This window comes from Gekko japonicus, unplaced genomic scaffold, assembly GCF_001447785.1.
Source record: "Gekko japonicus isolate JY-2015 unplaced genomic scaffold, Gekko_japonicus_V1.1 scaffold837, whole genome shotgun sequence".
Classification (NCBI taxonomy): domain Eukaryota; kingdom Metazoa; phylum Chordata; class Lepidosauria; order Squamata; family Gekkonidae; genus Gekko; species Gekko japonicus.
In genome coordinates this window covers 561,082-586,459 of record NW_015164209.1, presented here as the reverse complement: position 1 = coordinate 586,459, position 25,378 = coordinate 561,082, and the positions used below count along the sequence as shown (strand labels likewise).

Here is a 25,378-nt window from a genome sequence, read left to right as displayed (position 1 = left end):
CTGAAACATGCTGGGGAGGGGGCATTTTTCAACCACAAAGCTTCTAATTATACTGTAGAAAAAGTGAGTGAATTTATTATATCAGATAAGAATGGAAAGGAAATTATTCATGGGCCTATTATATCGGGTGCACCACAGAGAGGAATATGATATATAAGAAACCAATACAAAATTGTGGAGATGATATACTATGAGGTAAACAGACATGAAAGGGCAATCATGAACCAATAAGAAAGCTACTGGCTGAAAATACTTTTACTTATTCGCCCTGACTTGAGCAGCAGGAAACCATGGACAACTTACTGTTTTCTCTGAAAAGAAAGCACTGGAGACTTGTATTGTTGTTTTTATAATCTGTTTTATTAACACTTGTACAATTGAGTAGGCATTAGGGATGCACAAATGCCCATACAAAGCAGGTAGTAATCATTTGAAAGCAAAAGTGGCACCCTGAAATCCCCAAAGCTGCTTTGCTCTAGGCACCAAAATCCACACATTAATAGTCTACTGTATATATCTCAGCTTGCAGTCAACTCATATTCTTCCCTACCATAACAGGAATGTGTGACTTGAGCTACTTTCTAGATGAGTGAGGGCCAAACTAGACAAGACACCATCCCCAGGTTTGCACCAGGAATGCACCTCCATTTTGTGGTGACAGCAAAGCCATTTATAACCACTACAGAGTCCTAATTCTGCTCAGAATCATCATGGCACAGGGGGGGGGGCTACTGCTCCCACCCCAAGGTGTTTTTCTGATCTGAAATGGTGGGAGGCGTATGAGCATTTGAGTTGGAAAAAATAGTGTGAGAGGGGAACAAGCTCTGTGGTTGTCCTGACAGAATGAGGCTCCCATGGTATTCTTAAACAGCTTTCTCCAGTACTACAAAATTGAGGTGCATCCCCAAGGCAAACCTGGGAATGGTGGTCTTGTATAACTTGGCCCTTAAAGAAAGTAAAGTCTAATTTCCCACTCAGCCATGAATCTTAGTGGGTAGCTTTGGGCCAGTACTTCTCTCTCACTCTTATCTCCCTCAAAAAGTTGTGAAGATACCATGGAAGCAGCTCCTTGATGAATAAAAATGGGACAGATAGATGCTACTGAATCTCTGCCCTTCCAGACTAAACTGTGCTTGAGCTGTCTAAACCAGACTTCCAAACACCAAATAAATGAATTAAACACACCAGTTCATTCACTCATTCATTATTTGGTTTTCCTGTTCATTTCTGTTATCCGGGTGACAGAAATAAATGGGGCTTTTAATTTCAATTCCCCCCCCATTAGTTTAAATGCAAGTGTACGTTCTTACTATTTGCCCACCACTATCATCATATAGCATATTTACTTTCTCCTTGTGATATAGTATGGTTTATGTGTGTCACTCTGCAGATCAATGCTGTGGGGTGGGGTAGTGCTTTGAGAGTGTAAAAAAGTAAAGGTAAAGGTTCCCTTGCTCGAAAGCCAGTCAAATCCGACTCTAGGGTTGTGGTGCTCATCTCCGTTTCAAAGCCGAAGAGCCAGCACTGTCCGAAGATGTTTCCGTGGTCATGGGGCCGGCATGACTAAACACCAAGGCGCACAGAACGCTGTTACTTTCCCACCAAAGTGGTACCTATTTATCTACTTGCAATTTCTTGCTCTCGAACTGCTAGGTTGTCAGGAGCTGGAACTAGAGATGGGACAGTGTAGAAGACTTTAATTAAATGGCAGTTTGATCCTTTTCAATTCAAGCAGTAATTCTAAAGTATCTGAGTACTCAGTATTAAAAGTGTCAAAACTACAACTGAAAGGAAAACCAGAAAGTGGTCACAGAACTCCATGTTAAATCTCTCTGTGCCTTTGGTCTTTTCCTCTAATATTTGTCTATAGATCCTAAAATATTGTGGGTTGGATCCAAACAATCCATTCTACTAACAGAGGAACTTTCTTTCAATATAAGGAGCCTTCCCTCAGTGCAAGGAGACTTGATAGTAAAACATAATTTTACTGCAAAGCACCTTACTTCCGTGGAAGTCTCCTTCTATTGGAAAAAAAAGTTCCTCTGTTACTAGAAAGGATCATTTGGATCCAACCGTACATTCCATATAGCATTCACTACTACCATCAAGAGGATGTTGCAAGGTCTTCAGAATTAATGAGAGCTTTGTCATTCGTGCCTGAGCCTAAGGTAAAGAACAAGCTGTCCAATCACTGCAATCGGGAGACAGACTAATTTTCCAGTTAACTTTTGGTTCCAGGCTCTAAAAACTTACAGGTGTATCTTCCAGATGTGCAGAAGCCCTCTTAGTAAGATACAACTAAGGAATATGCACACAATTTCAGATTCAATCATTTTCTTAAATGAAATTAAAAATGTTCAAACCTTTCAAAAGGTGGGGGGAAATTCTTCTTGGAGAGACATCTATCAGAACTTTATATAAATATTACTCTCAGTGCTTCTGTTCAGTATTCTGAGACCACAATCTAGGATAGTCATCTTCAATTGCTGTTCTTTAAACACTTAGCTGGTTTCCCTAACAAACCAGTAGATGGCATAAAGTAAGCAAATCAATGGGTAGTTGCACTGGACGTGAAGAGTTCACTAATGAAAGTTCTTTAACACCTGAACAAACTTGTCTGTTGTGTAAACACAATGCCAAGTAAAATATCTCTCCTGGAATGTATTTTGTTTATATTGCTTATGCACCTCCTTCTCCAGAGGTTGTTGGTGGACTGCCCATGTCTATGGTGGCATATCCTTTGCAGTTACAAAACTTGTCACAGCTGATACTGGCCATAAACCGGTGTCTGCCATACCTGTAGGGAGTAAACTCCACACAAGTTTGTGCCATATGATTGGCAGACAGAGTTCCCAATCTGCAGAAAAGATAAAGGAAAAACATATTTGTGAATGTAACTACTTATTATTTATTTAGAAAAAAAATCATCTCTCCAGGATTCTGCCCAGGGCATCACACACAAAATAAAAATAACAAAAACAAAATGTTGAAAGATACTAATTAAAATCCAGCATTAACCACCCAGCATAAAAACATCGACCATGAAAACAGACCACTGACAGCTTAAAAAAACAATTTTCAAACTAAAAATTGAAATATATTAAAATATGAGCTCCTTAATTAAAATACAGAAATATGTTGGCCTGGCACCAAAAAGAAAACAATATAGGCACCAGGTGAGCCTAAAGGGGAAGGGCATTCCATTAACAAGGTGCCACTACTGAAGATGTCCTGCCATCTGCCTTGCCTCTCATAGCAGGGGCACAGAAAGCACGGCTTATGGATCTTCTGGTGACAAGTACCCTGTCACCAAGCCATTTAGGGCTTTAAAGGTGAGAAACAAAGTTTGAAATATGCCTGGAAACACAGGCATGCAGTGCAGATCTTTCAGCATTGTGGTAATACAATCCCTGTATCCCTGCCCCTGACAATAGCCTGGCTGTTGTAGTTTGGACAAGTGGAAGTTTCCAGACAATTTTCAATGGCAGCCCCATGTAAAGTGCATTACAGTAATCTAACCTGGATTACTATGGCCAGATTGCACATTTCAAGGAAAGGACATCGCTGATGTATCAGCCAAAGCTGATTAAAACCACTATGTGCCACAGAAAATATCTGTGTCTCCAACTGTAGTTTAGGATCCAGCAGCACCCCTAAGCTAAAAGCCTGTTCAGGGGGAGTGCAACCCCTCCAGGACAGGCAAATTTCTCAGTCCTCAAGCAGCTTTGTCACTGACCAGCACCACCTCAGTCCCGGCAGCATCTGCCCCACACTGCACCACTGGCTCTTCAGTCCGCCCATGTCGGTTTTCCTCTGTACCTCCTCCCCATCCCATGGGGCCTTGCAGTGAGGACACACCACCTCGGAGCTTACCAGCTGCTGTCCTTTATACAGTTTATATCTCCAGTACCTGGCATTATGTTTTATGACACACATGGCCCAGCCTGACAAAGTCATATTTATGTCAGATCTGGCCCTTGCAACAAATGAGTTCGACACCCCTGTAAGATGTTAAACAGCTTGGGAGATAAGACTGAACCCCTCAGGGCCTCACAGTATAAATGCTATGGGCCCAAGCAGTAGTCTCCCAGCACTGCCTTCTGGAATTGTCCAGTCTAGTAAGACTCAACCAGCCTCTCCAGAAGGATACTATGGTTGGTGGTACTGAATGCTGCAGAGAGTCCAGGAGAATCAACAGGGATGCACTCTCACTGTCATTTTCTCACTGAAGATCATCCATCAGGTTGACCAAGGTTGTTTCTGCCACCAACTTATGCAAATGTTGTTTGATATGAATGTCATGGATTAATGTTGATTAAGTGTCTATGCCATCATGAAAATCACTTATGTAATTTTAAAAAATTCTGAATGAAATTTCATCCCTGGTAGAGACAGCAGACACAGAAAAAAGAGCCATGTGTCACCTCAACCTATGTATAAAGCAACTTTCTAGTTTAACTTACTCAGTAGCTGTTGGTTCACCAATTAGCCCATAGCCTTCCAGATGCAGCATACAATTCTTCAGGTCCTCTTTGAGTGGATTAGAGAAAATGACTTCTGCAGAGCATGGTGCGTTCATCTGGGGATGGTCTAAAATCTAGTGTAACATGAAGAAGCACTTATTTTTACCGGGACATTGTTCCCAAATCCCAAATTATAGGCTTGGATCCCTTGAGGTAATCCTCCATTGTAAAATGGTCCTCTGCTACAGCTTTCCTTTGATGAAAGGCCAATGTCTTTCAAAGAGCTAAATAGCACCTACCACCAAAGGAAAGCACTTTTCATAAGGGGGACAGGGGTCTGCAGTGACAAAAGAAATTGGGTGAGATTACATTTCTTCAGTTATTAAGATTCAAGTTATACTCATTAGTGTTGGAAATATATGTATTTACAAGGTCTGACAATCCAGTCATTATAGGGTTAACTTATTTGCCTAGTATTGCTATTGATTAGACCAACCTGGAAGGGATACCTGGCATTGGGCCAATGGGGAATTAGCCCGGGAAAAGTAGTTTCTATTGTGATACAGATCGGTTGTTTGTTTTCAGGTGACTTCCTTTCTAGGGTTCGAGAAGAAGGACAGATTCTCCATTATCTGTGTGTTAGTGTTCAACTATAGGCAGCTTAGAAAATGTAGCTGTTAGAGTTTTGTTTATTTGTAGTTTTCCTGTGAACCTTTACCCTTCGAAATAAAGGTTTTAAAAGCAAAGAAATCTCTTCTTTCCAATAGAGCAAGATCCATTGATACTCTGAGTAATTTAAATACTTTTGACTATTTTTTACAACAATTAGTATAAACATTTACTAAAATAAAATATTTAACACACCTTTAGAACTCTTTTTATAGTGCTGTTAAAACTGAAATAGCTTCTTCAGGCCTACCTGACCCATATGGTGGAAAACAGAAGAATGGCCAAATTACACGTTATGGTGGCAGAACATGACTGGGTCTCCTTCCACATAGAGTACCCCTAAAAACCTAGTAAAACTGGGGGGGGGTATCTTCAGTTGGAAAATATTGTGGGTTAACACTCTCCCTTTTTTTATGCCCCCTCTCCGCAGTTTGGGCCCTCTCACAGCATTTTTTTTAAGGCTGAACCACTCATTGGGGATCCAGTTTGTATTTAATGTAAGTAGCCTTTGGTTTTGACTTCTGTTAACGTGTACTGCAGTTGCAGACTCTCTACAAATGCTCTGAGGATCTTTACCTTCATCTCAACAGGTAGGCTGTCAACTAAGACATCCCTCTCCACCATCATGACTTCTCCTTTACGCTCGGGCATCGAGACAGCCACCACCCTCATAATATTATGATCACAAAGGTGAGATCCATAGTCATCATATGGTATTGTTATCAGGATTGTCTTTACTGTAAGACAAAGATTTTGAGTGAGAAGCAAATACATTGGCATCATCACTTTTACAGAAAATGATTTAAATAGATCTTTTTTATATATATTCCAGGGAGTTAATCATTAATTACAGAACTACATGTAAGCAGTCACAGTGTATACATTGCTAAATGATCAAAGGGAAGCAGTTTTCAAAACTCCACACATGGAACATGGACAATCCCTCCTTTTTAGACAACACATTTGTCACAATATATGATATGTTCAAATTTGCTTAAAAATAATTTCCACGAAGCAGTGATACTTCCTTTCAGTTCATTGTATTTGGAATCAAGGAACTGAAAAATTAATATTGGGTGGGATCCAATCAACCATGAATAGAATGAGTTCACAGAAGACATCTCTGTCATGGTAGCTCCCCTGTAGCACCCCTCATCTGAAAAAAGACACTCCTGAGTATCCTGACTGCAATGCAATTCAGCAGCTGCATCCTGAGAAGAAATTGGCAGAAATCACCCCTTCCCCATTTGCCTGAGCTCCCCCATGAAAATTGCACAGCTTTCACAAGACTGGGGAAGAGCAGTTTCTGTCTATTCTCCCTTCTTGCTGCAGCCCAACCTCTCTTCCCTGGAGTCCTCTGACCTTAAGGAGCAATTTATGCAGGAGGCTGCAGAAGAGAAGAGATTCATTTCATGAAATAATTCCATTAATGGTTCATGGATCCAATCCACCATAATTGCTACAATAAGTCCCTTGTTTTGGAAACTGACAGAACAGAGAATGATAATAAAGCAGCTAGCATTAACAAGTGACTTGGCAAGACTATAAGAGTGTTTTCCCATGATAATAAAACAGCTAGCATTAACAAGTGACTTGGCAAGGAGGCTTTCTTCAGCTACGCTATTATTAACAGCTTTCGTTCATGGAACAAACAGCAGAAGAGTGACTCAGAACCACAGTGTCAAATTATTTAAAATCTATCAATCATGTCTTCTCCAGCATACATCTGAGTTTCTACATTGAAATGATCTCAATGTGTCTTACCTTCCTTTGGGCCAAGTGTGACATGAATATTGTCTTTCCAGACCTGGTCCAGTAAACATCCATTGTACATCATTGCCTGAGCACAAAGGTTAAATTTCCTGTCTTTGGCTTCATTACACAAGTTTTTAAGCACCCAGTTCATTTGAACATCTTGACCATACAAGGGACAATTAGCCATCTTAAACTTCATCGCAATCCCAATGTCTTTCAGACTTTTGTTTCTTTGAGATGCTAAATCTTTGTCTATCTCAGAATTGGGAGCATTTAGATAGCGAGAATTAATTTTTCGACTGGCTTTATAAAGGGCTTTTTTCTCTTGCACAGAGCCTGAAAGCAGGAAAATATTAAAACTTTATGAAAAGATACTTATTTTACATCAGCAACCATTTAAACTTCTACTACTCTAGTAAAATCAATTCATTGTTACCTAATTCATACTTGTAAGCATCAGTGATGTCCTCACGTAGATCACTTCCAACACTCTTGGTGCTGATACATTGTCCACAAGGCTGGGTTTCACAATGAAGTTTTATCTTCTTACCTCTGCCTTGAGAAACCCAGGCAGTGTTCCTTGCATTTAGCAGTCCAAATGCATGAGGACCATCAGAGTCAGTATCCACATCACCATCTCTAATGCTTTTGACCAAAATTGGACCACTGCACACTGACCCTAAGGTTAAAAAAAGATTTATTACTGTTTTATTTATTTATTTATTTATATTCTAATTTATATCCCATCCTATCCTGCCAGAGCAGGCTCAGGGTGGCTTGACCTGTTGACCTTAAGGATTCATATTTATCTTAAAAACAGATCTGACAATACTCAAGAATTAGCCTGAATAACTGGGTTTTATCCTGCTTTCCACTATTAAAATCAACAGATTTTGGAGAGCACTACCAGGGTCTTAATATAGCACTCAACACATCACACACCAAACTGAATATAGATCACCAGTCATGTTGGGTAGTCCACCAGAGGCTTTATATTTTCATTGATTATCTCGTAAATGAAACTACAGAAATCAGAGGCATAGAAGCATCCCTTAAGCTGCTGGGATAATGTGAGAAACTGTCAGCCAGGTAGCAGGAGGCAATACTGCAGGGAATGTGATTGTAAGCCACACTGACTCCTTAAGGCAGAGAAAAGCAGGGTATCAAACCCTACTCTTCTTCTTCTTCTTCTTCATGCCAAATTTTATTCAGCATTTAAGAACATAAGAGAAGCCATGTTGGAGTGCCCATGAGTACTTGTATTGTGAGAAAGGGAGAAAAGAACTACTTTCTCGACCTTCTATCTCATGCATAAAAAGATAAACCTCTATCATGTCACCCCTCATTCATCATTTATCTTTTTCAAAAAATATTTTATTAAGAATTTTAAAGCAAAAGATAAAAACTTACAGATATTTTAAAAAATGAAATAGAAATACAAAATTAAAGAAAATAAAAAAATGAAGAAAGGAAAAAATAGAAAGAGAGAAGAAGAAAAGAAGTGGTTTCCGATTTTCTCCATGATAAATATAAGTAAAATTACATACTTAATTACATCCATAAATCATCATTTCATTTTTTTCTGTTTCATGCAAAAAGTTTCCAGTTAAAATTAAATCATTTAATGTCTTTTCTCTAATCAAAGAAGGAAGTTTAGCCATCTCTGCAAATTCCATCATCTTCACCAACCATTCCTCTGTTGTGGGTAATGTTGAACTTTTCTATTTTTGTGCATACAATAGTCTCACTGCCATGGTCATATATAGAAATAAAGTTTCATGACTTTTTTCTAGCTGTCTGTCCATTAGTCACAAAAGAAAAACCTCTGGTTTCAATTGTATATTAGTCCTTAGAACTAGTTTCAATTGTATATTAGTCCTTAGAATCTTCTGGATTAATGAATATATTTGAATCCAATTTTTTTCACGTTGTTACACGTCCCTTCTTTTTGTTCACATTTCCAACATACATTCAAAATATTCTTATACATTTTTGCTAATTTCTCTGGTAATTTATACCAATGATACATAATTTTATAAAAATTCTCTTTAAGACTAGAACTCAGTGTAAATGTAAGGCCCTTTATCCACATATTTTCCTATTGCTCCATTTGTATATTATATCCAAAGTTTTGGACCCATTTTATTATAGATTCTTTCACTTGTTCATCCTCTGTCTCAAATTTCAACAAGAGTTTAAACATCTTGGCAATAACATGTTCGTCATTTGTAAATAATTCTGTTTCAAATTCAGTTTAAGATCGTACAAAACCATACAATCTTTACCCATTTTAAACCTTTCTCATTGTTGTGCATAAAAAAAACTCTCAGTAAGTTTATTCTTCTGTTACCAAATCTTCTCTTCTGGTATGTCACAATATGTTAATCATTTATGCTTTGGTATCAATTCTTTACTATAAAAAGCTTCTTGTGTAGAGAGCCACAAGGTTGTTTTCAGACATAACCTAGGTTTATATTTATTCCATATTCTTAAAATAGAACATCTAATATAATGGTTTTTAAAATCCACATTGACCTTAGCTTTGTCATACCACAAATAACTGTGCAAACCAAATCTCAAATCATAATGTGTTAACTCCAATAACCTCCTATTTCTCAATAGCCATTATTTCACCAAACTAAACAGCAAGCAGCAAAGTTTAATTTCAAATCAGGTAACCCCAGACCTCCTCTTTCCTTTACATCTTGTAATACCTTAAGTTTAACTCTTGGTTTTTTTCCCTTGCCATACAAAATTAGAAATATCTTTCTACCATTGTTTAAATGGTACATCAGTTGTCAAAACAGGTATTGTCTGAAACAAAAATAACATTCTGGGTAAAACATTCATCTTCATCTTAATAGATATTCTCCCTAACAAAGTCAGTTGCACTCTATCCCATCTTAACATGTCTTTTTTAACTTCATTCCATGTCTTAATATAATTATTTTGATATAACATAGAATCCATATTTGTCAATGTAATACCAATGTAATACCAAGGTATTTTACCTTTTTCCCAACTTAAAACCAGTTTTATTCATCGGTGCTATTTGTTCTTGTATTTTCATATTTTTGTTAACATCTTTGTTATCTATTTTCTAATTTTAAAATCCACTAATTCACCCTTTTTCAATTTAGCCACTAATAATTCAATCCCCTTTAAAGGGTCTTCCAATACTAACACCAAATCATCTGCAAAAGCTTTTATTTTATAGGTCTCTTTTTTAATCTTTACACCCCCAGTCCTCTCATCATATCTTATATCTTATATCACTGTTCAAAATTTCAAGAAGCAGAAGGGACAATGGGCGACCTTTTTGAATCCCACATGATTTAGTTAAGTCTCTATTTACAATTATTTGTGTTGTCTGTGATTTCACCCATTTTATAAAATTGTCTCCAAAGTTTTATCTTCTAATACCTTTAACAAAAAAATGTCCAGTTCAGATTCTTTATTGCAGCTGCTTTGCATGACAGTGCTGTCAGGGAGGGGGAGAAACCACTTTATTGCTTGAGGAGGGGGAGTCTCGGCTTCTCCCCCTCCCATGCAGGGAGCTATGGAACTGCCAATGCTTAGGCGCTGGGCTGGGATGAGCTAGTGTGGGGCTCCCCAGCATGCCACCCCCAAGCTGTAGCTTGCTTTCCCTAGTTCCCCGCTCCAGGGCTTGATTTTCTTCCTCTCCTTTATTTTCCTCTACTGTTTTTTATTTTAAGTTAAAATAATAGCAAATAATAGCAGCCCCAGAAGAAGAAAAAATTGTCCCACAAGCCTGAAGATCCTGGATATGGACCTGTTTTCAGTCTTTCAGCTAAAATCATTGTGAACAATTTATAATCACTATTCAATAATGATATTGATTTATAGTTTCTTGTCAGAGTCAGATCTTGTCTGTCTTTAGGTATTAATATGATATTGGCCTTTTCCCATGCCTCTGGCATTTAATCCTCAAACCGGATAACACATCTGGTCCAGGAACTTTTCCTGTTTTGATTTTTTTATAGCTTCTAATACTTAGAAGCTATAAAAAAATCAAAACAGGAAAATACTTCTCTTATTGTTATAGGTCTATTCATAATTTGACTTTGTTCCTCTGAAATCTTAGATAAATTTTGTTTTCTGAGACATTCATCAGTTTTCACCAATGACACATCTTGTCCTTCATACAAACTAGAATATTTATAAAATGCTTTTTGAACAGCCACATTGTCCATTAGTACAATATCTCCTTCTTGTAGTTTCAATATAATTTTTCATCTTTCTGTTCTCAATTTTATGCCAACCATTAACATATTCAAAATTTCTTTGTTTTACATAGTTCAATGTTGTTTCCATTTCTCTTATCGTTAACATGGATAACTGCTGTTGCAAGATTCTTATTTGGTGAGAATTTTTTATATTCCCTTGAAAATTGTTTAATTCATCCTATTTTCTCTTAATTTCATCCAAAATATTTTTAAATTTCTTTTATCTCTTCTTCAGTTCAGAATTATGTTGCATCAGGTGAATTCTAATGAAAGCTTTACTTGCATCCCATACAATTCTCATATCAGTACCTTTGTTTGAATTAATTTTAAATAATTCTTTTAATGGTTTCTTACAGTCCTTAACAATCACATCTTTTTGTAGCAATGCTTCATTTAGTCTCCAACTGTAAGTACTAAGTTTTCTTTTAACAACCAAACTTACAAGATTGTGATCTGAAAAAGTCTTTCATAAAATCTCTGCTTTAGACAACTTAGTAGCTAAGACTCTAGAAGTCCAAATCATATATGTTCTTGAAAAAGTTCTATGTCTTTCTGAAAATAAGTATACTCTCTTGAATTACCACTTTCTGTCTCCACATAACAACCAGTCCCAGATTGTCCATCAAATCTAAAAATGCTTTTGACAATAACTCAGGAGTAACTACTTTTTCAGTGGGTTGATCAATCAAACCCTTCTAGTGGTAGCTATTTTCAATTAAAATCCAGAAGCAAAAAAAAAAGAGCTTCTATAATTTCAACACTTTCACTTTCCACAGCTTTCAGTCACATCACCATGACAATGAGATAACATAGTTAAAATACTTATTTTTTTAATGGCAAGTCATCCAATTCAGTACACTCTTGAGCAATTTTTTTTAAAAAACCTCACAGATCTACGGTCTGGTATTCTTCGGCTAGCAACTTTATCCAAAAGCACTTTTGTAAAAAAAAATTATGAAAATGAAGTAACTGACCCCATGTTCTGTTTTAGAAAATTTCTTATATCATTTTCCTTATTAAGCTTTTTGAAACCAGTTTTTAAATCATTAAGTCATTGAAGACTGTTTTTATCTTTAGAGTCTCAAAAAAGGGCTTATCTCACTACAAGGCATATTATCTCTATTACAGTGAAAATCTCTCTTTATCTATAGATTTAATTATTTCTTGAAGAAGTCAAGAAATGGCGATGGTGAGGCTCCACTGCAGTTACAAGCATAGAATGTTTATCCAGGGCTCCCAGCTGCTCAAACTCCAAGAAAACTGGGGGGGGGGATCCATTTTAAAAGTTATTTAATTCTTGACATGGCCAAATTTGTGTATAGTTAGATCCATAAACAAACAAGACAAATGTTTCTACAAAAACTCTGGAATTAAAAATGTTGTTGTTAGCAATTTAGTCATGTTCGAATCGCCAAAATATTTTGATCTTGTCAGTCAAGAACATCTTCATGAGAAAACATTCTTAGCTGAGAAAGATCTGGACCACATTGGGGACCGTCTCCATAGAGTCTCCATAGGGTATAATGATCCTCCCCAGTTGTGGGGTGGGGGGTAGCAGCAGCAGGCTCCCATCATTGAAGGGTAGGCAAATTGCCTTCCCTTCAATGAAGGGAGTGTGCCACCACTGTGGCGTGACTCCAGAGAGGGGGGATTTAAACTTTAAACACCCTCAGTCTTTGGAGTCGCTCCGCAGAGGCTGCATGCTCCTTTCAGATGTTTCTGCCTGGCAGCAGGGCCAGCAGTGGCCCCGCTTTCATGCAGAAGCTTTTGCTGGGTTCCCTTTCTCCCCCCCTTCCCCTTTGCCCCACTTGGAGGTGAGGCGATGGGAAAGGAGCGGGGGAGGAATGGATCCCAGGCACTTCTGCCTGTCAGAGGGGCTGGTGCGCTAGTTTCCTCTCCCCCCCCCTTTCCCTTCACCTCACTTGGAAGTGAGGTGAAGGGAAAGGAGGGGGAAGGAGTTTACTTGTTACTACCGGAATGCTGTTCCTGCCTATTCCTGCTCAAAATGACCCCTGCATCACCCAGAAACCACCTCCCAGCCAATGGTACCTTCCCTGAACAAACAGAGACATCAGCCTGCCATAATTCCTCACCGGAAGCCTGACTCATTGTTTATCCAAGATAAATAGCACTAACTAATCTTGCTGGGAAAGATTGAAGGTCAAAGAAGACGGGGACGGCAAAGGATGAGATGGTTAGACAGTGTCATCGACGCAACGAACATGATATTGAGCCAACTTCAGAGGACGGCGGAAGAGAGGAGGGCCTGGCGGGAGCTGGTCCATGGGGTCGCGAAGATTCGGACTCGACTGTGCGACTGAACAACAACAAGCTCTTTAAGGGAAGGTATTCTATCCCAATAATCATTATAGTTGCCCTGTTCTGCAACTTTTCCAATGTTATAATATCTCTTTTTTTCCCAGGTGTGGTGACCAGAACTGTACACAGTATTCCAAATAAGACCACACCATAGATTTATACAGGAACATTATCATACTGCTGATTTATTTTCAATCCCCTTCCTAATAATCCCCAGTGTAGCATTCACCTTTTTTAGAAGAGAAGAAGAAGAAGAGTTTGGATTTATACCCCACCCTTTACTACCCAAAGGTGTCTCAGAGCGGCTTACAAACTCCTTTCCCTTTCCCTCCCCACAACAGACACCCTGTGAGGTAGGTGGGGCTGAGAGAGCTCTGACAGAAACTGCTCTTTTTCAAAAACAGCTCTTATCAGAGCTACGGCCTGCCCAAGGTCATCCAGCCAGGTGCAAGTGGAGGAGTGGGGAATCAAACCCAGTTCTCCCAGATTAGAGTCCGCACACTTAACCACTACACCAAACTGGCTGTCACACACTAAGTTGCCATTTTCAGTGAGTTATCTACCATCACTCCAAGATCTAATTCCTGGTCAGTTACCACCAGTTCTGACACCATCAATGTATATTTATAGTTAGAATTTTTGGCTCCAATGTGCATTCATTTGCACTTGCCCACACTGAACCTCATTTGCCATGTTGAGGACCACTCACCCAGCCTCAACAGATCCCTCTGGAGCTCCCCATAGTCATTCCTGGTTCTCACCGCCCTGAACAACTTAGTGTCATCTACAAACTTAGCCACTTCACTGCTTACTCCCAGCTCCAAATTATTAATGAACAAGTCGCCAAGTCCCGCAGTACCCCACTGCTTACCACCTTCCACTATGAAAACTGTCCATTTGTACTCACTCTCTCTTTCCTGCTAATTAACCAGTTTTTAATCCACCAGAGGACTTGTTCCTCATAGTTCCTTTTTGCCTGTCTGATCATTGACTTGCTCCCTTTTATTTACTTCACTTGTCTTCTTGTCTCATGACTGTTGAGGAACTTTATCAAAAGGTTTCTGGAAGTCTAGGTAAAAATCATCTACTGGGTCACCCTTGTCCATATGTTTGTTCACCCCCTCAAAAAACTCTAAATTGTCAGAGGCATAAAATGCATTCAGCTTCTCTGACATTTCCCTATCATCCTTTAGTATTCCTTTTACCCCTTGGTCGTCCAAGGGCCCCACTGCCTTCCTGGCTAGTTTTCTGCTACTAATGTTTATTCTTGGTCTTCTTGTTTTTGCAATATGTTCCTCATAGTCCCTTTTTGCCTGTCTGATCACTGACAGGCTATCCTTCCACCACTTAAAGGAATCCTTCTTACCTTTTATTGCTTCCATTACTTTATTTGTTAATCATGCAGGGCTTTTTTATACCTATGGGTATATAGTATATACTTTATCTGAGCTTACAATAAGGTAAAGGTAAAGGTTCCCTCGCTCGAAAGCCAGTCGAATCCGACTCTAGGGTTGCGGTGCTCATCTCCGTTTCAAAGCCGAAGAGCCAGCGCTGTCCGAAGACGTTTCCATGGTCATGTGGCCGGCATGACTAAACACCAAGGCGCACGGAACGCTGTTACCTTCCCACTGAAGTGGTACCTATTTATCTACTTGCAATTTCTTGCTTTCGAACTGCTAGGTTGGCAGGAGCTGGAACTAGAGACGGGAGCTCACTCCGTCATGCGGCACCCGGGTCTTGAACTGCTGAACTACCGACCTTCCGCAGCCTGCAGTTCAGCGTCTTAACCACTTGAGCCACCGCAGCTCCTGAGCTTACAATACTGTAGTTCTAAATAGTCTTCAAGCTTCCTGAAATGATTTGACCCTCCTTACCTTTCCTTTCAATTTCTTCTTCACTAGCCCCCTCATTTGAGAGAAGTTACCCTTTCTAAAGTTAAATGTGGCTGTGTTGGTCTTTTTGGGCAACTCCCTATTTATATAAATGCTAAACTTTATAGCATTATGGTCACTGCTCCCAAATGGTGCTATCACATTTACATCTCCCACCAGGTCTTGAGCATTACTTAGGACCCAGTTCAGGATCACCTCCCCCCTGGTAGGTTCTGTGACCATCTGTTCCATAGCACAGTAATTGAGAGTATCTAAAAACCCAATCTCTTTCTCCTGCCTTGAACACATATTTACACAACTAATGTGTGGGTAGTTAAAATCACCTATTATGACACAGTTATTTCATCTAACTGCTTCTCTTAATTCTTTTGCTGTTTTTAAATCATCCTCTAACCTTTGATCTGGAAGAGTTAAGCTTCCTTTTGGGCCCACTATTTCCACCCATAGCATTTCTGTAAGTGAATCTGCTTCTCTTAGATTCTCAATTTAGTGGACTGTATATGTAATGGGCTGGGGTGCCAGTGAAAGGGAGTCCAGACCAAGCCAACGTCAGGAGCCAGGAAGACAGTGCAAAGTCCAAAAAGCCAAGCTGGGGTCAGGAGCCAGAAACACAGAGCCAAGTCCAAAGCCAGGGGGTCCGAAGGTCTAGGTGCAAGAGCCGAGCCGGAATGGATGCTAGCAGCATGAAGCTGACTTGTTGCTTCCATAAAGAGTACTGCCCAGAGTCAGGGCCAGCTCGCTCACTAGGCAAACTAGGCATTCACCTTAGGGGCGCCAAACTTCACCCACCCACACCAAAAGCCCTGCATTTCCATGGCTGGGTGACCCCTGCCGCCGCCTGCCGCCTCTTTGGCTGGCTAACTTCTCCCTGCCTGTCCCCTCAACTTCCCAGCGGAGTGCTTCTCCTCCTCCTCCTCCTCCTCACAGCCAGAGACTGGCAGCTGCAGCAGCAGGGCCAGGGGAGCGACGGCTTGTGAGTGCCCTGCCAGTCAGCCTCTTCTCTGGGCACCCTGACGAGGGGCGCCAAACTGCATCCGCCCCCCGCCAAAAGCCCTCCCACTGGCTCTGACCAGGGGGGCACAGGGGGGCATGGGGGTGCCAGAAGGGATCCTCGCCTAGGGTGCAAAATAAGCTGGGGGCGGTCCTGCCCAGAGTGTGGAGTTAAATGCTGTTACCAATTAGCCAGCTGCACAATCACCCAGGCTCCTGTTAAAACTCTGGGCTAGCTGCAGGCTCTGTCAGCTCCTCCTCATTCATGCCCATGACAGTATACCCTCTCTGACACACAGAGCCACTCCACCTCTGACCCTTCCCTCCCTATCCTTCTGATATAATCTATATCCAGGAGTGACTGTATCCACCACTGATTATCCTCATCCCACCAATTTTCTGAAATGCCCACAACCTCTATGTTCTCCTCTGACACTAAGCATTCCAGTTCCCTCATTTTACCTTGGACACTTCTAGCGTTTGCATATATACATCTATAAATCACCAGACATGTTAATCCTGCAACCTTCCTCCTGTGGTCTCTAGGCCCTGCCAGGCAGTCAATATTGTTTGCCACCCTCTCAGTTGAAGACTGATGATGACTAGCATGGAGAGGAATCACAACAATGATTCCTTTTGACTGGTATTGAACTTCTCACATTATCATGGGAGCAGAAAGACTAGTGCTGATATGACTGCCATCTTGTTAGTCTAAGGTAAGAACCTGCCTGTGTGGGTTATCATGCTCCTCGTAGGCAACAATACATGGCTAGTGCACTGGATTACTTTTGTAGATTGTGCCATGATGTGCAAGCCTAATCTTAGTAATTTATTGTTGGAAACCTGGCAGTAGTTCCACAGGACTGCAATATTCATCCTGAGCAAACTGGAACATTAGTTGCTGCAGGAGGAGACTAAAGCCCTAAAAATATTGTTGCACTTGTATAAACCTGCACTCAGCAAAGTGAATGGGCAGATCCTTTTTTATATCTGTTAGTACCAGAGCTGCTACATGAAAGCAAACCAGTACACTAAAAATAATGTGAAATGTTAGGGATCATATGCTGACATGCATCAAACATGTGGCTGTGATCCCTACCACTACTGCAGAATAGCAATTGGGATAAGCACTAGAAGAGGATCCATGAAGTCTCAAAGTGAGGGCAACCTTGGGTTTCCTTAAAGGCTATCCATGGCTGTTAGTTGTATTTCCTTATCCACACAAGAGCCATACCTTGGCTATTAGATACAGGGATTAATTCTAAGACCATGATAAACCCTAAACCATATCTGTTCATTGGGCACTTTCCTACAATACTTACTTATTTTTATTATTTATTTTATTTATTTATTTATATTCTAATTTATATCCCATCCTATCCTGCCAGAGCAGGCTCAGGGTGGCTTGACCTGTTGACCTTAAGGATTCATATTTATCTTAAAAACAGATCTGACAATACTCAAGAATTAGCCTGAATAACTGGGTTTTATCCTGCTTTCCACTATTAAAATCAACAGATTTTGGAGAGCACTACCAGGGTCTTAATATAGCACTCAACACATCACACACCAAACTGAATATAGATCACCAGCCATGTTGGGTAGTCCACCAGAGGCTTCATATTTTCATTGCTTATCTCGTAAACGAAACTACAGAAATCAGAGGCATAGAAGCATCACTGAAGCTGCTGGGATAATGTGAGAAACTGTCAGCCAGGTAGCAGGAGGCAATAAATAAAGGTAGCAGGAGGCAATAAAGTCTCAAAGTGAGGGCAACCTTGGGTTTCCTTAAAGGCTATCCATGGCTGTTAGTTGTATTTCCTTATCCACACAAGAGCCATACCTTGGCTATTAGATACAGGGATTAATTCTAAGACCATGATAAACCCTAAACCATATCTGTTCATTGGGCACTTTCCTACAATACTTACTTATTTTTATTATTTATTTTATTTAATTTCTATCCCGCCCTTCCCACATGTGAGCTCAGGGTGGGTTACAACATATAAAACTCGTAACAATAAAACCAACTCTAATTCTATAAAAACACGAACCCTTAAAACAAGATGGCATTCTGAAAAACCATTTCCCAGTGTCCCGGCATGGTATAATAATAGGGAGAAGAAAGGCCAGAGCCTATTTAAAAAATTCCAATGATACAGTTCATCGCTCTCAGATAGATTCAGAGCAGGCATTATAGTCCAGTGACCCAACAATTTACAGCAAATTATGGGAGGAGGGGCAGATGGTATTTCACATCCGTTGCCTCACTGATGGAACAGCTCCATTTTACAGGCCCTGTGGAACTTATTGCTTCCATATTACTAATCACACATAGTTCCTTGTTTCATACGACTATCTCTAGACTGGGGTAGAGGCTTCATGTACCTTTACTAGTCTCTATAGGTGTTGGATCCAGGTATTGCCAGTCACCCCCAGACTGATTTATGTCTTTTCGGGCCATCCAAGATTCATTCCAGCAATGGTATCTCCTGTAGGACACAAAAGCGTAGGTGCTTTATAAGGCTGTGACCAGACACAAACCATATTTTCTAGAAATCCAAACTAGGGTGGAGTCACCCATTTTATACAAACTTGTACAGAAGTATTCTGGAGACCCCTGGCAAATTCATGAGAGGTTTATGATATACATTTTTGTCCAGGATGAATAAAATGAACCCCTGTCCTTTCCATCTGTGGGGCAAAGGCTGGGTGGTGGTGCAAGAACTGCCTTACCTCTCCACCCACTGGCATGCTTGCTCTGCTTCTGATACCAGCATCAATGCAGAGATGTAATGTTCAGTTAAGGTACACATACATACACTTTAATGAACTGAGACTGCACAGTTGATTCCTGAATGTAAATAAAAATGACAAGAAGAAATGAGCCTCTGCCCACTGGATTACGTGCATGCTCCTCATGTATGGTGAGTGCTGTTTGAGGGGTGCAGGTATACCAGGTGGGTGAGGAAGTCAGGCATGGTCTCACCCTTGATCCTCTGGTCACACAGGAAAGCGATCAGGAGTGGTCTCCTCAGATCTGACTGTCATATATAGAATGCCAATATAAAATTTAGATCATCCTTTGTAACAAAAATAGTTATGGAATTCTAACTCAGCATTAGGACTCCAGCTGTGTCACAATGACGTAGGGGGAAAAAAATCAAAATATATTCTCTTTATTGCTCTACTATAACAGGCATGACTGAAACAGCAGATGAATAAACAAAACATGATGTTTTTAAAAGCTGAGATGTGAAGAGTTTGTTTTTCCATGATCCCCTACCAACTCCTTGGATAAACCATGAATTTGGGGGGAGGGGGAAATTCTAAGCAGTTCAACTCAGATCTATTCAATTGCGCTTACTTTCAGGAAAGAGGACTGCACTGGATTTCTTGCCGATCATAGCCTTTAGGATTGCCAGGCCTTAATGGTCCAGCAGAGGGAGGCTTCGATGGCAGGGATGGGTGGAGATGGCATCACCATTACACCTTGTCGTTATTTCTGGATGAAAAACTGGAAGTGACATACCCAGGGGTCATTTCCTGCAAGAGCACACAGGAGTGGAGCTCCGGCAATAAAGAGCCAGGGGGCGGGCACATGCAACAAGACCCACCCCCTGCTCCCAGCAGCCCGGTAAACTGCAGACCCCTCCCCCCGGCCCAAAATAGTCCAGTGGCACCTTTAAGACCAAGTTTTATTCAGGTACAAGCTCTCCCTCCTCTGCGAGGACAGATCTGCAAGTCCCCCCTTCCCAATAGCTAGCAATCCAAAACAGTCCAGTGGAGCCTGAGTGGTGGGTGTTGCCTTCTGACACCCTTCCGGTGATGTCAGGGGGTGTGGCATATGCAAATAAGTTATGCTAATGAGTTAATGCTAATGAGCTCCTGCACCTCTTTTTCTACGAAATGACCCCTGGACATACCCACATCATGGTGATGCCTTAGGAACCTACACAGATGTATGTGGTTTGATCATAGAAATCCAAGGGATTCTATCACTTCTGGGTGTTGTTATTAATTATTTATGTAGATTTATTAGGCTGCCCTTCCCTGCAAGCAGGGCTCAGGGCGGCTTACAATAGAACATCATTGTTCTTGCTGTTGTTGTTTTGCCAGTAATTATATCAAGGTGCGATGTGACACCATTTCCCCCTCCCCCTTCCTTCCACTGCTCTTACAAGCAGTGGCAAGGACCAGGAGGATTTATGGGAGCCTTCCAGCTAGAAATGGTTTCTCAATTGGGCCATTCTGATTTATTCCTTAAGTAAAAGTCAACAAATTATTTCCCTTTTGGTACTTACCAGATATGTTCTTTGCCATTTAAGGTTTTTCCTGTAAAGTCAAACACTTCCTGGATGACGAGAGGGTCAACAGCATTCAAAGGACAATAGAAGCCTGTAACAACTCGGCTTGGGATTCCCAAACACCGCATAACTATACAAAAAACCAGTTATATCTTTAGAATATTTGACATAGGAGACCTAAATACTGTGTGTTGGATTCAAAGTACTGCAAGCCAAACGGGAGTTTTCCACCTCTGCAGTAGCATACTGACCCCCCTCCCCATTCTGTTCCCAGTGACCAAGGACAAATATTATAGGGAGGTGGGGGCCTGCAGTAGATGGAGGAAATCAGCAAAAACTACCCCACTTCCACCAACAGAACTACCAGTCCACTGGCATTTATGCCAACAGAAGGCAAACTAAGCAAGAGGCTTTTTGATTTATTCACAGATGCAGCCATAATATTAGGGCAGAAAAATGTCAAAGTAAATATGAGCCACTGTGTTTTTATAAATGTTTGTGCCAAACATTTCTGTAAGGTCTACTATCCGTTGCCATAATGCCAAATAACATTTGATATATCACAAATGTAATTTTCACATTATATCAATGATCCACCCATTTTAAGACTGCATTATACATTTTCACTCTCTATAGGCTTTTTTTTTCTTAATCAGACAATTTCAGAGAAAGTTCTCAAATGCGGCCTGCAAACACTGAACAGGTGAGAAAGCTTCTCAGATGTGCTGTTTTTAAAAGAGGAACTCATTTCATATAATCAGGGTGATGTGAAATTGGAAAAGTTAAATCCAATGCTTGGGAATAAATTATGTAAATTTTCATTCATGTGCTTAATTCATATTTCATTTGGGTGGCATATTTTTCCTCCCTCTGTTTAGAAGTAGTTTTATGTTTTGTCAAAAGCTGAGAAAGGAAGCTTAATGGGTTTCTCCTGTACAGAAAACTGCAAGAATTAATTTGGCTTCTAGACAATTTGTACATTATTCTTCAGTTAGCCTGACATACATTGGTGACCTAATGGGCTTTTCATTTTTATAATTTCCGACAGGGTCAGCCCAAGAGATTGTGTTGCATGATGAAAATAATCCAATTAAAACTCTGCTCAGCCCTGGTAGAAAAAGGTAGCTGATAACATGCTGATCTTCAAGAGTGCCCCACATCTGCCATAGTAGGGAGATTCTGGTTTCCTGCTTCAAAGATCTTCACAATTGTCCTTATCATGTCAAAGTCCAGAGATTTTGGTGTGTATTATTCAAAGCACACCTTTTCAGTGCTTAATGTAACATGCCACTCCAGATAGCCTTAGGGTTTCAAACTAGTGTACATGGTGGGAAGTACTATCCATACTATAAACTGCATGCTTTCAATATGGTATCCATACATCTAAAGCTAGCCTCTTGAAGTCCCAAAAATCTTCTGTCCTTATCGTGTCAAAGTCCAGAGATTTTGGTGTGTATTATTCAAAGCACACCTTTTCAGTGCTTAATGTAACAGTCCACTCCAGATAGCCTTAGGGTTTCAAACTTGTGTCCATGGTGGGAAGTACCATCCATATTAAAAACTGCATGCTTTAAATATGGTATCTATACATCCAAAGCTAGCCTCTTGAAGTTCCAAAAATCTTTTATCAATTTAAATCTAGATCATGGTTCCTTATTAGCTATGCTTTTGGATTACACACTTGAGGTTAGATCCAACACTTCCTTAACAGAAGAGGGGAACAATTTTTGCTGATTCCCTCATCTACTGAAGATTCCACTTTGCTTCCGAGACCGTTCCTGAAGGTCCTTTGTCCCCTAGGAGAAACATCTGGGGCAAGTCTATGGACTGCAGCTGCAGGCAAAAGATGGGAAAGTTCCATTCATTTAGCAGAGCTCTACTGACAGGGCTTTGGATCCAATTCTTTCTTTTTGCTTTTGGTTCGTTACTCAATGTTATCTTTGGTTCTTGTAAAAAGTGGTTGATGGAAGTCTACAGTACTGAACAGCATACATTTTTTTCCCAAACTGGTGCGTACTTTTTCATATACTTCCTTGATTTGTAATTACAGGGTATAATCATGCACCCTCCCCATCTTATAATGATGTGAATTTGTGACTGGGAACATAATTTACTCCCTTAGGTGCATTCTTTAGCTTCTGTACCTGTACACATTACAGCAGCAAGAGTCTCACAGGATCCATATTTGACAGGTTTGAATTTGTTGTGATACCACTGCTGGAGGATAGGGACACTTCCATTCCACATTAAAGGATTGACTCCCTGCAGGTAATTATTGTTGGGTGGAAGTTTCAATATGCTTTTCTTCTTATGACAACAGATCTGGAAACAGAAGGAGACTGATGTCAGAGGGTACACCATTGCTATACCCCTGTGAAATGTGTCACAGACTCTTCATACCTCACTTTCTACTTATTTACAAATGTTTGCACCCATTATAAAGGATGTATATTATATACCTGAAAGAATGAATCTCTGCTCTGGTGATACGCATGTAAATTTTAACAGTACATATTAACAGTGCAAGCTTAAGCAGAGTTACAACCTTTTAAGCCTGTTGCCTTGACAAACACCCCAGCCAGACCCCACAAGAAAGGAAAGCATGCCGAAAATGCTCCTGGGCCCCCTCAGACCAAAACACCAGGATTCTCTGGTACATGGCGGGATGAGGGCTTCTTTATCCCATGACAAGCACCTTTACACCCACTTTCACCATCTTAGCACTGAAGTCCTGACACCCAAGCTCAAGGGGTGAATAAATGTAGACCCTCAGTTGAGGCACCTACCAGTGAGGCCCTACTGCTTGGCATGAGTGATGAGGCTGTGTGGAGCAGAGCTCTAAGTTCATCTAACACCGAAACCCCAGCAGCAGAGGTATCAAATCACAAAAAGGAGGGGGTGTATAAATGTAGGCTCTCAGCTGAGGAACCCACCAGCTAGGCTCCACTGCTCAGTGTGAGCAGAAAGGTTGGGTGGCACAAAGAGCCTGAGTCCACCTAACACCTGAACCCCAGCAGCAGAGATATCAGATCATAAAAAGGAGGTGGGGTTATATAAATGTAGGCTCTCAGCTGAGGCACACACCAGCTAGGCCCCACTGCTCAGTGTGAGCAGAAGGGCTGGGTGGCACACAGAGCCCTGAGTCCACATAACACCCAAAACCCACCAGTAGAAAGACAGACAATCACAATCACATTCAGAAGGAGTGGAGGGGTGAAATGCAGACCCTCTTCAGGGAAACCCACAGCAGAAGCAAAGCCCCAGTGCTCAGGGTGAGCAGAAAGGCTGAGTGGCACACAGTGCCTTGGCCCACCAAACACCCAAACCCCAGCAGCTAAACCCCATTGCTCACTGTGAGCAGAGAGACTGGGTGACTCAAAGCCCTGAGTCCACTTATGCAAAAAGCAGAGAGCAATCCCCTGTCCAGCAAAGCTGCTCAACTTCTCTCTGGTCTATTCCTCTTCAACTCCCAGCAAAATCAAACAAGGGAGGACTGGGCTTCAGCTTGGGCTTTATATAGTTTTCAGATCCCACAGAGCTGAATAGGAGCTCTGTTATTGGCAGCCAGCAGTGCCTTAAAAGGTTTGGAGGGTACCTATTGGTGTTTCCAAGGCTGGAGAATTCCACCCCCAGAACTACCTTGGAGTTTAATTGATTGACACCAGGTTCTCTGGAAAATAGATCCATTTCATGAACCGCCAAGAACCACCCTGAAGTTCATGAAATGTTCGTTATGAGTGTGCTTCCATGAATATTGCTTTACAAACCATGAACCAGCCAAAGTTTGTCATGAACTTTAGTTCATGAGCCAGTTCATGCCTATCCCTATTGCAGTAGATGTCTTAAATTATTTTTCATTCACCATTAGCAAGGTTATGAACAGGCTCTGTTCTGAATCTTGAATGAAATCATGGACCCAGTGAGCTGCAGGTCAGTGAATTGCTATGTATGTCATGTGAACAAAGCTTTGGACACTTTGTAAACTGTTCATTTCTTCAAGAATCTGGACACATTCTCCTATCTGCCTGAAATTTGGGAATAAGCATCCCTTGGGCATTAAGTATCATATGTAAGAATTTTCTCCAGTTAGTTTGGAATCAAAAAAGTTATAGGAGGGAATGTGGTTCCACTTGAAATCACTATAAATGTCACCTTTTTACAGTAGGGAACACAAACACATGCTATAGAGCAGGGGTGGCCAAACTTGCTTAATGTAACAGCCACACAGAATAAACGTCAGATGTTTGAGAGCCACAAGACATGAACAAATATTACACACACGTTTTTATTGAAAAATATGCAAATTTGCTTGTTATTAACATTAAATTAGACTGTGTGAAAGAGCCGCATACAGCTCCTGAGCTGCAGTTTGGCCACCCCTGCTATAGAGCATCTGAACAAAATGTTAACAAAAACAAGTGTAAACCAAATTCTTATACACATCCCTAACACCATCAGATTTAAGTATTTCGTTTGGTCCACCTTTTGCTGAGAAACACAATACCAAAGGCTCTACTGTTTTGATATAATTAGATTTTACCATATTGTTCAACACTCTGCAAATGTATGCAGGGTCATTACGACAGGAACAATCCATGCCAGGATCACGCAGGAAGTTTGTACTTGAGTCCAGGATTTTCAGACAGATCTCCAAAATGTCATCCTGGAACTAAACACACAAAACTATGAGCAGTCACACTGAGACCAAATGTGAAAACAATACTGTAAATAGATTT

At 40.6% G+C, this 25,378-nt stretch overlaps 1 protein-coding gene across 1 annotated transcript in view; it reads right to left on the bottom strand.

Annotated features, from left to right (window-relative positions):
• Positions 1-2,679: 2,679 nt before the first annotated feature.
• LOC107108048 (protein-glutamine gamma-glutamyltransferase 5-like) overlaps positions 2,680-25,378 on the bottom strand; it is a 33,696-nt gene continuing 10,997 nt past the window's right edge. Inside the window, exons 4-12 of the mRNA XM_015408432.1 lie at positions 25,183-25,311; positions 22,787-22,964; positions 20,640-20,772; positions 18,724-18,827; positions 7,324-7,566; positions 6,897-7,223; positions 5,709-5,869; positions 4,464-4,597; positions 2,680-2,857 (exon numbers count right to left, since the gene is read on the bottom strand). Of these exons, the coding sequence (XP_015263918.1) occupies positions 2,680-2,857; positions 4,464-4,597; positions 5,709-5,869; positions 6,897-7,223; positions 7,324-7,566; positions 18,724-18,827; positions 20,640-20,772; positions 22,787-22,964; positions 25,183-25,311 (1,587 nt within the window). The remainder of the gene's footprint in view (positions 2,858-4,463; positions 4,598-5,708; positions 5,870-6,896; positions 7,224-7,323; positions 7,567-18,723; positions 18,828-20,639; positions 20,773-22,786; positions 22,965-25,182; positions 25,312-25,378) is intronic.